Source organism: Botrytis byssoidea (assembly GCF_014898295.1).
Source record: "Botrytis byssoidea strain MUCL 94 chromosome Unknown BBYS_014, whole genome shotgun sequence".
Lineage (NCBI taxonomy): Eukaryota > Fungi > Ascomycota > Leotiomycetes > Helotiales > Sclerotiniaceae > Botrytis > Botrytis byssoidea.
In genome coordinates this window covers 1,068,720-1,082,584 of record NW_024065855.1, presented here as the reverse complement: position 1 = coordinate 1,082,584, position 13,865 = coordinate 1,068,720, and the positions used below count along the sequence as shown (strand labels likewise).

General features: G+C 43.0%; 4 protein-coding genes across 4 annotated transcripts; 2 read left to right on the top strand and 2 right to left on the bottom strand.

Moving 5' to 3' along the window:
* Nucleotides 1–1,251: 1,251 nt before the first annotated feature.
* Nucleotides 1,252–3,758, bottom strand: EAE97_007475 (uncharacterized protein; the record flags this gene model as incomplete). The annotated part of the gene is made up of 3 exons (XM_038877990.1): nucleotides 1,252–2,802; nucleotides 2,857–3,609; nucleotides 3,750–3,758. 3 exons carry the CDS (start codon nucleotides 3,756–3,758, stop codon nucleotides 1,252–1,254), a joined length of 2,313 nt encoding a protein of 770 aa, XP_038731475.1.
* Nucleotides 3,759–4,787: 1,029 nt separating this feature from the next.
* EAE97_007474 (uncharacterized protein) lies at nucleotides 4,788–5,504 on the bottom strand (the record flags this gene model as incomplete). Its single annotated transcript, XM_038877989.1, has 5 exons — nucleotides 4,788–4,797; nucleotides 4,848–4,897; nucleotides 4,954–5,016; nucleotides 5,166–5,330; nucleotides 5,451–5,504. The coding sequence occupies 5 exons, from the start codon at nucleotides 5,502–5,504 to the stop codon at nucleotides 4,788–4,790; spliced, it is 342 nt and encodes a 113-aa protein (XP_038731474.1).
* A 1,197-nt stretch (nucleotides 5,505–6,701) lies between these two features.
* EAE97_007473 (uncharacterized protein) lies at nucleotides 6,702–9,389 on the top strand. Its single transcript, XM_038877988.1, has 7 exons — nucleotides 6,702–6,751; nucleotides 6,807–7,095; nucleotides 7,171–7,307; nucleotides 7,430–7,457; nucleotides 7,508–7,690; nucleotides 7,740–7,885; nucleotides 7,937–9,389. The coding sequence occupies exons 2-7, from the start codon at nucleotides 7,064–7,066 to the stop codon at nucleotides 9,130–9,132; spliced, it is 1,722 nt and encodes a 573-aa protein (XP_038731473.1). The 5' UTR covers nucleotides 6,702–6,751; nucleotides 6,807–7,063; the 3' UTR covers nucleotides 9,133–9,389.
* A 1,828-nt stretch (nucleotides 9,390–11,217) lies between these two features.
* Nucleotides 11,218–12,130, top strand: EAE97_007472 (uncharacterized protein; the record flags this gene model as incomplete). Its single annotated transcript, XM_038877987.1, has 4 exons — nucleotides 11,218–11,260; nucleotides 11,310–11,564; nucleotides 11,589–11,873; nucleotides 11,937–12,130. The coding sequence occupies 4 exons, from the start codon at nucleotides 11,218–11,220 to the stop codon at nucleotides 12,128–12,130; spliced, it is 777 nt and encodes a 258-aa protein (XP_038731472.1).
* Nucleotides 12,131–13,865: the final 1,735 nt, after the last annotated feature.

Sequence of the window (13,865 nt, the reverse complement as noted above, 5' to 3'; positions counted from 1 at the left end):
CTTCTCTCAAAAGAAATAGTTTAGACAGATAAGACACTAGTGACAAGAGAATTTGGCATTTTGAGATGATTTTTTGTGGTATTTTTGTGTTGTTTTGAAGATTGTGCTTTGGATGTTTTTGTGGAGGTGTGAGGTGTGAATGTATGTCTGCGTATGAATAAAGGGGGAGCGGAGAGGGAGAGGGAGAGGGGAGTGAGATGCAATTTGTCCTCGGGATCCGGATTCCACATTCTATGTTATGGTGGTATACATTTACGAGTATTAACTACTGGCTAATACTGTATGTAGTATATATAGAACAGGAGAGAAAAGATGAGAAAGTAGCAGAATATATCTATATATATATATACACCTTTCTGGATAACCTAGAATGGGGAGAGAGAGAGAGAGAGAGAGGGAGGGGGGGGGATGCTATATTATATCAGACCATACCATATCAAAATCTATATATTACCCCATCCGCCCCCCCCCCCCCTCTCTCCCCCCTTTTATTAACATAGTACCATAGTACCAAATCACATCAAGCAAGACACAAGCGAAAGAGAGAGACTTGTAAATCATAAAAATGCAAATAAAAATAAATACATGCACAAGTGCAAATCCAAAGACAAAATCCAATTCCAATTCCAACATGCAATTCTTGTTTTATGATTGATTGATCGATAGATAGATAGATCGATTGATAAATAAATCTCATGTTACATTTCATTTTCATAACATTTCCATTCCATCCCATTTTATCTTTAATATCTTATCCGCACCCGATTTTTTACTACTACCAAAGGAAATTTCTCCACGATATAAATGATACTTCTCCTTCTCCTTCTCCTTCTCCTACTAACATCGTCTAGATACCTACTCAGAAAAATGACAAGAACGCCGAATTTCAATACATTCCAATCCAATCCAATCCACTCCATTCAACAAAGACAAGACGACGCGACAAATTGATAAATTCACATCGACACACCTCACAATTGCGCGTTGGAAGAAGAAAGTAGTTGATAACATTTTAGTGATCTATATATACAATCCCCCAAGGCCGAAAACCATATTGTGAATCAATCCTCAAAGCGAAAGCTCTGAATAACAAAAGCACCTGCACCTGCACCTCTGACACCAATGTATACTCTCCAAGATATTAAAAAACGCAATGTAGTTATATTATCTGGGTGTGTATTGTAGTCCAAACAAGTACGTGAATGATAGACATATCCATAATGCGCGTGTGTATACATAAATATAGTCTTTTCAAGATGTTGAGGTTTCTTCTTCGACCTCTACATCCTTCTCCTTCTCTTCTGTTTTGGTATCACTCTCTACCTCCTTAGGTAATGGGATGTTCTCCTCTATAGGCTCTGTGGGCTTTGCAGGTTCTTTAGGCTCTATGGGCTCTGTAGGCTCTGATGCGATTGATGCTGATGGTACCGCTGATGTTAGAGAGGTGGCAGGCGGCTGCGAGCTACCGTAGAGATTCCTCTCTAGACCACCTAATAAATCCGGAAAGTCATCTTCATCTTCTTCTTCGCCTGTGGGCTTGACTGGTTCTGCTGGTATAATTGGCTCTTCTGCCACGTGTGGCTCATTAGGCTCATGGGATTCATTTGAATCGTTTGTCATCTCTATATCCTTTGAATCATGTACCACGTCTGGCTTATTTGACTCGTCTATCATGTCTATATCATTCGACTCATGTACCACCTCCGGCTCAACTGACTCTTTTGGCTCAGTTGATGCACTTGGTTCGACCGGCTCGTTTTGTTCAGTCGGTTCAGCTTGTTTGGTTTCCTCAGTTGGCGGGGAAATCTCAGTTGGTTCCACGACGACCTCGGCAAGGTCAGTAGCTTCTGGTGCTACAAGGGGCGGTGAAGTTGAGACAGCTGGCTGAGCCTCTTCTTTGACCAGAGGAGCGGTAGAAGTTGTTGCTACTGGCTGCTCTATTTCCCTGACAGGAGAAGTGGATGAAACTGTTGCTATTGGCTGTTCTGCTTCTTCGATTGGAGCCGTGGCTTGGCTAGATACCGTAGGTAGTTCTTCAACGACAGGTGTTGGGGAAGGCTCTGCAAAATTCTGAGGGGTTTTCTCTTCCGCTACAGGTGAAAGTTTGACGGGAGACTGAATTGAAGCTTGAACAGCGGGACTAAGACTTGGAATCTCGGCCTCTATTAGGTTTGCTGCACCGACCTGGGGATTTCCTGTATTTTCGAGGATATCAAGCAGCATCTCTTCCTCCTCCTCCTCTTCAGCACGGAGTTCCACGGATACCTCCTCATGCTCTTTGGTGGGATGGGGCGGAATGGGGGGTAGCTCGGTTGGGGCGGAGACTTCCGCTATTGATAGCATTTCCTGGTTGATTTTTTCAACGGGAGCCAATGGAACATGAGTATTCTCGGTTGAAAATGATATGGGCTCCCGCGAAGTAGTTTCGGTAGGGGACACCGTAGGAGTGTTGACTGTGGATGTAGTCAATGCTATTTGCTTCAAGGGACTACCGAATTTCCCTTCATCCTTTACTCTTTCTAGTTCCAATTTCGTAGGCCCGGGAATATCAGTGCCACCCATCATGACATCAACGCTACTCGATTTTGGAATTTCTTGCGTAGTCGAAATGTTATGGTCTTGGGAAGAGTCTCTATGTGGTCTCGATGGAGAATTATGGATATCAACGGAATCATCATCATCATCACCTTGGTCGCCTTCATCCCCGTCATCGTCATCCGAAGCCGGATTTGAGTCATCTATCATCTCGGTATCGAGGTTCTTCGCTGGAGTCACACCACCTTCACCTTCGATTTTGATTCCCTGTGCCAATGTTAGAAAATCCACTACAAATTTCTTAAGAAATCATTGACTTACATCAGCTCCTAAGTGGGAGTTTGCCGCATCGCCATTCTGACCCAATGGTTCGCTAGTTACATTGGGGGTAGAAGTAGGCAATATCTTCTTTCGTCCCCTTCCGGGGCCTCGTTTCCCTTTCTTACCAACTGGGCCCTTGCGTCGGAATGGCGTACCCTCGATCGCGTTTGGATCAGGAATGGTTGTTTGAGAAACAACATCCCCTACAACAGTTTGGCCATGGGGCACGATGACTTTTTCCAGGTACTCATTGCCTGCAGCATCCGTCCTGCGAACTGTGGTTTGTACAACTGTGGGAACTGGAGCAGGTTTAGGAATTGTAGAGCCTAATCCCTTCCTTCTTTTGGCCAGAAAGTCCATATCCGACGCATTTTGGTGACCAGGAATCTGCTTCCAGGCACGGGCTGTAAAACCGCTATCTCTAGTTTCCTCCTCTTTTTTGTCCGGCTTGTCTCCTAGAATAGCTTCAAGATCTTGTTCTTCTTCATCCATAGGAGTAGGTCGCTTGTATATCTTTCCAGATCGCGCAGCGCGTAGCAAATCTTGACTATGTTGCGGTAATAAGTGGGAGTCTTTTGGCATTCCCCAAGGCAACTCTTTTGCCCAAATATCGTTCTGAGAGGCACTGCTTTCCTGAGGAGGTGGAGGTGCCACTGTCACAAATTCGCGGCGCCATTGTCTTACTGGAATTCCCTCGAGTATATCATGGTCGACATAGCCCGTGCGATTCTGCCGTCTTCCACCTGTTCGGTACTGCGAACGAATTGTTAGCTTCGAGCTTCTAACCAAGCACCACCGGGAACGTGTGCGGATTGACGAAGAGCCTCACAAGAAGAGACAAAAGTATGACAACCTGCCAATTAGGTATGAGGATCCAATTTGTAGAAACTTACAGCGGGCATATCGGCGCGTTGTGTAGAAAAATTATTCGGGGAGAACGAGGTGTTAAGCTCGACCGACGATATCAATGAGTTGGGATCCCGGGTATTTGATGCAAATAATGATACTTTGTTTGAAGTAAGGCTTGAGTTATTTGATACGCATTGATCTTTAGAGGTTTGTTTTGATTGTGTCGTACTCTGGTCCGCTTTGAACGTATAAGACTTTGTGCCGTTGTGATCGCATTCAGAGAGGCTGTTGGAACGGATTTTGCGACGCTGGGGCTGCGCGTTCGATATGGATACACTGAGCTACACGCAGACTTTCTAGTAAAATGCATGTTAGCAATTGAGCGCGCAATCGCGATAATGAATTGAACGAGGGTTGAATTGCTTCACCCAAGACTACATACCCACTTGCGACCGTTAAATACCTAGTATATTAATGGATAAGTACAAAGCGCGGAGGGATCAAATGAAATGGAGAAGTGACGCCCAAAGCAAATCGAGAGAGACATTTATGACATCACGTGATTGTGTATCACAGCTCACAGTACTACTTCGTAGGTAATTTTAACATCTCTTGCCAGGTAAGAAGAAGAATTATTGGAAGGCACACAAGTTTGATTTATCTATAGTTAATGATACTGTTCAAAATTTCCACTCAAGCTCAAATTGAAAGTTAGACGCAAGGGAGTCTTGCCATGCAACGTGCTCTTGACGACCATTCTAGTAAGCCGGCAAGTTGACGTTCATAGACCAAGAGAGGTACCTTTTGCTGCTTCAAACTGTCTCCCATAATCCTGAAGCGTTCAGGACACCATTGTGCATTTATGGAACAATTGTATAAGTTATGTACCGACTTAAGCACCTTTTCATGCCACCTTGTTGGCTGAGGGGCGAGTTTCCCGAATTACTTGGTATAAGAATGTCTCGCCGGACAAACACCAAAGTGCAATTGAACTCCATGTATAGTGATACATTCAACCAGGCCCAAACGTCTTAACTTCATAGCATTTCCTTGAGTCCACAATCCACAACCGTCCGGAAACATCAGTCCAATCTACATAATGTGAGTTGTACGTTAGACCCTGCACTAGGAGGACTTCTTACCCTGTGTCTTTTTGTCTCATTATGTCATTTCTTTCCCCGGATTGCTTTCCCTACATCGGAAATCAGCAACATATCTTCTATGCGATGGTGTCTGATGAGTACGTACCGATTTTCCACCTTCAACTACTAATCGATCCAGTTGGAAAAACTGACTAACGACAGTTTGTCTCTGTTGCGGAGACCGTCAGTATACCTTCATTTCCTACCCAACTTCGTATATGCATGCTCCTCCAAAAGTCGCCATGCAGTTCAGATCCCAATGCCAAAAGACCTCCCAGTATCATAAGGAGTTCTCTGCCGCTACACGTTTGTTCGTACCTTCAAGCTTTGTAACTCCTTCAATCCTTTTTGCATCAGTTCCTGGACCTTCCTCTCATCTTGAACGTCCTTGTGCTCTCTGAATGAGTCCCTTGTCCTACGTTTCGCATATTCTCGGAAATTGTATGCTGCAAATTGACCACCTTGTCTCAGTAGTTGACGATACTATGAGTTAGAAGTAAGTATGGATATATCAATCGGACATTCCCTCTCCTTGCTTGGCATCACAACTTTTGTGACATCGAAGTGGCAACCACTTGCAGGGTAACATTTATAATTACTTACCAGCGATCGAGCTTGTTGCGAAGCTTCGCCTTTCAAACCTGCTACTACAGACATCTTGTTGTAGTAAATTGTTTGGCAGAAAAAGGCTTGAGGTTTCCAAATTCAAAAGTTTGTCACTTCTTCAAACTTCCCTAAGCATCAAAATAAAGAACGGCAAATACCGAGCCCGAATTCCGTGGACGTATGTACGGAGATAACGATAAGATAACATTTTATGGTTCAAAGGCATTCTATCGTCATTCACGTGAGGTTAATCCTTTCTCACCCATTCCAAGGTTCCTTTCCTTTCTTCTTTTCGAACATTCTTCTGCAGGAACATATCCTTCCTGAAGCGAACGTTGAAAGTACCTTGCCTTTTGCTTCATATGAATATGCAGACTGTTTCATGAATTGTCTGGATCGTAATAACTGAAGTGGCATGTGTATATATAACTCTATTACACGTAAGTTAAAAAGATTCCAGAAGATCCTTATAAAAAGTTGAGATACACCTTGGTTATTTCATATCGGACGATTGCATATCATTATCATCGAGAAAAGATCCACATGAATTTGAAACATCCGGTCTTAATAGAATAATTAACGACTCGGCCTACATCATCTAACCCCCCCCCCCCTATTGAGAAAAGTAGCAATCTATGGTTCAGGTGCCGCGCGGAAAGGGGGAGGGGGACGTTTATTCAATCAAAATGGAAAATGATATGGGGTTCAAACAAGCATTGCTTGAAAACAACTCTGTCAAACTGTGGACATTCAATTTATTACATACATGCAAAGCAATCTTGATTTGAGCGTTACCTATCATATCTATTGCTGTCTAGAAGGTAACAGTGAAATGTCAATCAATCAGATAGATAGTAGAACATACCAAGACTAAACCCTTCCAGCTTTCCAGCCTTCCACTTGACAATTAGATATATCTAAGTATTATTATTAACTATATATTCGGTATATTATCGTTACCATCTCCATCTCCATCTCCATCTCCATTGCCATCTCCATCTCCGTAAAACTTTCTTTGGTCATTCTGACAAATGATTTCCCCCCTTCGTTACATATACAGGTGTACTAATCCACATTTATACTTTCACCCCCCATATCCCATTTCTTTCCCACATCATTCAAAGGTTATCTCGGGCTATCAAACATCTTCTCCATATTAAAGATCTATTTTGGTTTAATACTTTGATAGCCTTACGTGTCATTATCATTCACATACGCGTCTTTGTAAGTGAAGAGCTACCGAGCACGTCATTTCCTCTAGGTCATGCCTTTCCCAAACCGGGTTCCATACAAGGCGGGTGAGAGGATATTGAAGCTTTTAGTAAAGAAAAAAAATATTAATTCTCTTGGTAGGCACATAATTTGATACGGACATTATAAAAGTAGTATCGTCCTTGTTCGTTCTCTGTAACTTATTTATACCCACTCCTTCTTAACTTACTTGGACTTTTGCTTTCTGTCTATCCATCCCACCTCTCTCTCTCTCTCTCCCTCTTCAACTTTTTCACACATACATACATAGCACATTTCAGAGGACTCTCTAATATCCTCAATTCTTCTCACGTATTGCTTGAATCAACTCATACTTTTTACTACCTTTAAACGCAGATATGGCAAACTCTCCTCATGGTGGTGTCCTCAAGTAAGAATGCGAAACTAATAAGACCGTGTGAAGTCTTGGGGGTTCAGGATGCGAATTGACTAACGATCGCAACAGAGATCTTCTCGCAAGAGATTTGTCAAGACACAATGAACTTGCAACAGAGGCCGAAACCCTTCCCGCTGTTGTTCTCACTGAGAGACAACTTTGCGATCTCGAATTGATTTTAAGTGGTGGTTTCTCTCCCCTTGAAGGTATGTCATTTCCGCTTAATGGAGGGGCATCATGACCCCGCCATTCTGAATAAAATCTGCCAAGATACGATAACAGAAATCTATCTATAATTCGACGACAATTGCTAATTCCTCACTACCAGGTTTCATGACCGAGAAGGATTACAATGGGTACGAGACTGCGCTTTCGGAAATACTTTTACCAGCCTAACATCTTACAGTGTCGTTGAGAACAATCGATTGGCAGATGGCAACGTCTTCAGTATGCCAATTACACTCGATGTATCGCAAGAACAAATCGAGGAGCTAGGAATTAAAGCAGGAGCTAGAGTTACTCTTCGCGATTTCCGTGACGACAAAAACCTTGCAATTATCAACGTCGAGGATGTTTACAGACCCAACAAGTGTGTAACTCCGACCTAGATTTATGAGAAAGATCTAACAAATTGATAGGGAGAAGGAAGCCAAGGAGGTTTTCGGTGGTGATGCCGATCACCCTGCAGTCAAATATCTATATAACACTGCAGCTGAATTTTATGTTGGAGGAAAGATTGACGCCATCAACCGTTTAGAACATTACGATTACGTTGCTTTAAGATGTGAGTGATTCGGTTCCTAGAAACTCTAGAAAGCTACTAATATAAGAAAAGATACCCCCGCAGAAATGAGACTCCACTTCGACAAGCTCGGCTGGTCCAAGGTTGTCGCATTCCAAACCAGAAACCCTATGCACAGAGCCCACAGAGAGTTGACTGTTCGTGCCGCTAGAGCCCGTCAAGCCAACGTTCTTATCCACCCAGTCGTTGGTCTTACCAAGCCAGGTGACATTGACCATTTCACTCGTGTCCGTGTTTACCAGGCACTCCTTCCTAGATACCCCAACGGAATGGCCGTTCTTGGTCTTCTTCCTCTCGCTATGCGTATGGGTGGACCTCGTGAGGCTGTTTGGCACGCCATTATCAGAAAGAACTATGGTGCTACACACTTCATCGTCGGACGTGATCACGCCGGACCAGGAAAGAACAGCAAGGGAGAGGAGTTCTATGGTCCATACGATGCTCAATACGCTGTTGAGAAGTTCAAGGATGAGCTCGGAATTGAGGTCGTTCCTTTCCAAATGATGACTTACCTCCCAGATAGCGACGAATATAGACCAAAGGACGAGGTCCCACAAGGTACCCGTACTCTCGACATCTCCGGAACTGAGCTTCGTTCTAGACTTCGCTCTGGTCGTGAGATTCCAGAATGGTTCTCCTACCCAGAAGTTGTCCGTGTTCTTAGAGAATCTCACCCACCCCGTTCTGCTCAAGGTTTCACTGTATTCCTTACTGGTTACCACAGCTCTGGTAAAGACGCAATTGCACGTGCTTTGCAAACTACCCTCAACCAACAAGGTGGGCGTTCTGTCTCGCTTTTATTGGGCGAGACTGTTCGCGCCGAGCTTTCCTCGGAGCTTGGCTTCAGCCGTGCTGATCGAACCCGCAACATCGGCCGTATTGCATTCGTTGCTTCCGAGTTGACCCGTTCCGGTGCTGCCGTCATTGCTGCACCAATTGCACCATATGAGGATGCTCGTAAGCACGCTCGTGAAATGGTTGAGAAGTATGGTGACTTCTATCTCGTTCACGTTGCTACCAGTCTTGAGCACTCCGAGAAGATCGACAAGAAGGGTGTCTACGCTAAGGCTCGTAACGGTGAAATTAAGGGTTTTACTGGTGTTGATGATCCTTATGAGGTTCCTTCCAAGGCCGACTTCACCGTTGATATCGAGAAGACTAGTGTCAGAAATGCTGTTCACTCGATTATCTTGATGTTGGAGAGCGCGGGTTTGTTGGATCGTCTATAGATAGATGGAATATTGGTACATTGGTTTGATGGGGTTTGATAATGCCTTTTGGAATACAATTCAGAATGACAGCATTTCGGGGCGTTTTTTCTAAAAAGGTTTAGATAGATGAGAGCAAAAGTTCTTAGAGTCGCATGCACATGAGTTATGTAGGCAGCGGATGGATATATTGGCAACAGGCGAATCTATATCTGTTCTTATTATTGAGATCAAATACTATACACAATTAGCTTCACATTGAACATCATGTCATTCTTTTACTTTTACTTGTATTGATTATTCATACTATTGCTGATCCCACCTGGGCACTGAACGTTGTGCCAACTTTGATGTAAGTCTAATAGTATAGGTCAATACAACCTTGTGATGAATGATCCATAAAGTAAAAAAATATAGTAGCATTCGAAACTATCCTTTCAATCACCCCCAAACTACAAGCCCAGCATCTACCTTCACATTCTCATCTCTATACTCAACACCGCACCCTGCTCAGTAGTGTCCGTTTCCAAAGAACTCTTCAACAACACAATTTTCGAAAGACGGGCGGAATATTCATTCAAGATACTTGTGTATGTATCACGAATACGCAATTCCTAAACCTGGGCATGCTGAGATAAAGAATGTGATGTATTTAACACTCAGGAAGAGAGAGCAAAAAACAGATAAGATAACTCACAACGCCGTTCTCGTTCTCGTGGACGTTACTCGCGAGACCGAGGAGGATCTGTTTGAGCTGGTGAAAGTGGATTTGTTAGTGTATCTGTGTGTGGGCAGATGAATTGGATAGTGAAGATCGGAATGATTTAAAAGAGTGTATTGTAAGATGGGAAGGTTAAGTTTAGGTAGAGAGAGATTTGAGAGGAGGAGTTGGGGAGACGAACTCGATTTTCTTTTCCTGGAGTGGGGTGGAAGATTGCGACGACTTGGATTCCTTCGGACATTTTTGGGTGGGGAGGGGACTGTGGAGTTTTTCTTTGAGGGAGTGGGTGAGTCGTTTGATATGATGTGATGTGAGGTGATATGTATGGTAGGATTTATGTGTTTTGTGAATTTGAGATGTCTTTTCTTTCGTGTAGGAACAGCTTTTTGAAAACTGAGAATATATAGACCGACTTCGAGCTAGAATTTGTAGGGGTTTTTGCACACTATGGGATTACAACCGGCGACTAGAATGACTGTATGTGGGCGGCGTGTGTATATAGGATAAATGCAGGTAAGATAGCATAGATTGTAAGATTCCAACAGTTGGTATATACTTGTTGGTTGATTGGATCTATGTACGAGTGATATTTTTTGAGCTGGCTCATTGCGGTATCGAGAATTATATTTGGTCGGTCTTGCAGCTGTTAATGGTATGGCAAGGATCAGATTAACAGAGGAGAGATGTTATATCATATGCAGTGGACTTATTGACACTAACGCTTACAGAGTATGATGCAATGTCGATAGACGAATAGACAATTAGACGACTTGATGACTTCGTGACCGTTTTCCTGTTGAATTTTTTGCATTCTTCGATAGGACAACGAGAAATTTTAGTCACATCGAAGAAACCAATATTGCGCATAAAGAGAGTTGATATGATCACTCGACGATCCGGAAGGGGAGACAGAGTTTGTAGGTCCACTAATGGGTGTACAGTCTGACGGGACATTACAAAAAATTGACATGTGAGTACTATTCAATATATCAATTTAAATATCTTAGAAATTGTTATAATCAGTTATTGGAAATAGAATAGGAAAGAAGTGAACTTTGATATCAAACAATTGGAGAATGAATTCGTTTTTTAAAAATAAAAAAATAAAAATTGAGTAGTGTCCCGTCAATCCATGCACCATCTAGTGATCTCATCAGCATAGCTACCTACTATAGCGACTAACTGTTGGTACTGATATTGTACGGCCATGTCATGCGCTCAATATGTACCATGCCCAACTCCACTGTTGGAAGTTGGGGTGTAGCATAAAAGTGTCCTGTTTGCGTCAGAGTCGAAATTGGATCCAGAAGTTTTGATTCAGTCGTTCTGGTCTTTCATCCATTACAATCGTAGGAAAAAGAGTTTCAAAAGCGAATTGTCAGACAATGGCACCAAATACTGTATATCTTACCACAGGCGCAAATCGGGGCAAGTAACCATAATATGTATACAGGCACTTCGTTCTAAATTCTTTCAGGAATCGGTTTTGGAATCGTCTCCATATCACTTCAACACGCCAACACTACAGTGGTAGTGACAGTCCGCAATGAAACGACCGATGTTGCCCCTTTCAAAGCACTTTCAAAAGCCGACAACAGTGACTTAATCATCACTTACCTCTCGATTTCCACCACTTCCACGAGAGAGATTGAAACTTCTCATAGAGCATTTGCTGGATATTTGAAGGCTAGGGATATTGAAATGATCGACGTCCTCGTCGCAAATGCTGGGAGTTGAACCTGTTTCAGGTCAACAGTTGATACACCGCTTTCATCTATCGCAAATGACTTTTGTGCCAATACACTTGGGCCGATTGCCCTCTATCAAACCGGCCTTCCCTTTCTCAGAGCTTCCACTATCGCAAAGTTTGTGATTATTGGGAGCATCTTGGGAAGTATTGGGGCTGTGATGCCCAGAGCGTCAACACTTTCGTGTGGAGCTAGCAAAGACGCAGTGCACTATTCTGCCAAAAGGATACATGATGAGGAGGAGATGATAGTTTTGACTATTCACCCCGGGGGGTCCTCAAAATTGAACTATTGTAGAGAGAGAAAACTAATCATACGAAGATGGGTCCAGACAAAAAATTGACAAACTTTTGCAGATAGTATTGGTGTTCCTGCGCCACCGATGACCGTGGAACAGAGTGCAGAAGGGGTTCTCACAAAGGTAAGATGTCTGAGTTTTAGGGGGACTTGCTCACCAACGATGAAAACTTTGAAAGAGATCGATACAGCAACCAAGGAGATGACTTCAGGAGCCTTTGCGGGCTTCGGTGGAGCGGAAGTGCCTTGGTAGAAGGAGATAGGGGATGAACAGAATAGAGAGAATTGTCATAAAATGGAAGAGAGGGGAAATCGGAAAGATATGTTATCGGACTGACTATGGTTGAAAAGGCCATGCCTTCAATAGCCAGAGTTTACACTCCAATTGTGAATTTGTGCGCCACTCGACAATGTCTCATCCACTTGAAGTATACATGTTGATTTATTTCTCTTCCTATGAGGGCAAGATTGCAAGATGTAAACATAAAAAGAGATCTACGCTTGAAGGTAGACAGCATTTTTATTAAATGCACTTTGTACGTAGATCGATTGAATATTATAAATGGCGATGAAGGATGATGATCCCTCCACGCCTTTTTACCATGATACTATATATAGATGCCGTTCTGCGGAAGAGTCTGATTATGCGTGTCGTTGGCTCCTTGCCGATTTTCTCATAAAATAGAGGGAAAGGGAGGAAGAAGTCCCCTCTCGATTAGTATCTGCAATGATCCATCTGCACTATATCTCATTTCCTCACATTCCCTTCCAGTGGTGTAAGCTTGTCTAGTGTACCGTTCTTTTGTCTTTTATTTATGTTGTCTGTGTAAGTATTCTTACCCATGTAAGTAGCACTGAAGATGTTGATATATACAAACCAAGCGGTGAATCGAGGCAGTATCTGTTCGCTCCTCCCATTAACTTGGGCATACTACACATGAAGCATTGGAAATGTACCCAATATCACTCTAGCACCGACCCTCATCCGATACATTGTACACACCACGTGCAGGCTTCCTCAGCTTTGATCCTTCATTAATGCAACGCAGACTCTAGTTGGCACGATGATGGCACAATTGGCATCAAAGCCCCTAGCGAAAATCTCAATATGAGACTGGTCATTGCCAACCTACCTCAGCTCGCTCAGCGATAGCTTGACATTTGACAAGAAAGAGATATCAAATTCCGTGGCGCAAACGTGGAACACTCAAGCCGAATCAATTATACGCCATATGTTCGGCGTGGTCCGCAGAGTCGACGGCACGGTATGTAGGGTGCGCCTTTGATGTTTCGTGTCAGATTGACTGAAGACTTGCAAGCAAAAGCACGTTGAGCCAGCCGAATTGTGTATATCTCAAATCCACCCCGCCGCAAGAAATTTCGAGGTAATGACGATATTCATTATCAAATTAATTGAATTGTCGAAGTATTACTACACCTTGCCAGGGATTTGTGGATTGTGGATGGAAATATATTAGGGGGTTCGTCATCTGTTTACGAGGCTGATAATGATAAACATCATTTATACTTTGTTGTAAACATTAGTAGATTTGGTTAAAGAGTGATCTGGTTATGGTGGATATCAGCATTTGTACACACAAGACGTTGAGTAAGTAAGTTGAGCAATGTGAATACAATTATCCTACATCAAGTATGAAAATTGAAGGTCCTGCGCGAGTTCTTTCCCTTGTACAGAGTTGAGTTCTCGATAACGATATCTATCGTAGACACCACTGGATAAAAGATGCCAAGCCGGTAGTGAAGCTTTGGTGGTAACTTATATGATCTGAAGAAAAAAAAAGGATTGATATAATACTTGACAAATCACAACTCACGCCGCCATGTCCATGTTAAACAAATAAACCCTAGATCACTTTCTTCAATGTTCAACCACATCATAGATTTCAGAAATGACACGGCGAGTCTGCGACACTGACGATGGGACACATGATGTCTCCCCATCCTTCCATGGAAGTTCTTCTTGGATC

Coding starts and splice junctions, on each gene's coding strand:
- EAE97_007473 (XM_038877988.1), top strand. CDS start 7,064: ATGGCAAACTCTCCTCATGGTGGTGTCCTCAA. Junction 7,458..7,507: donor ACCGAGAAGGATTACAATGG/GTACGAGACTGC, acceptor AACATCTTACAG/TGTCGTTGAGAACAATCGAT. Junction 7,691..7,739: donor GATGTTTACAGACCCAACAA/GTGTGTAACTCC, acceptor ACAAATTGATAG/GGAGAAGGAAGCCAAGGAGG.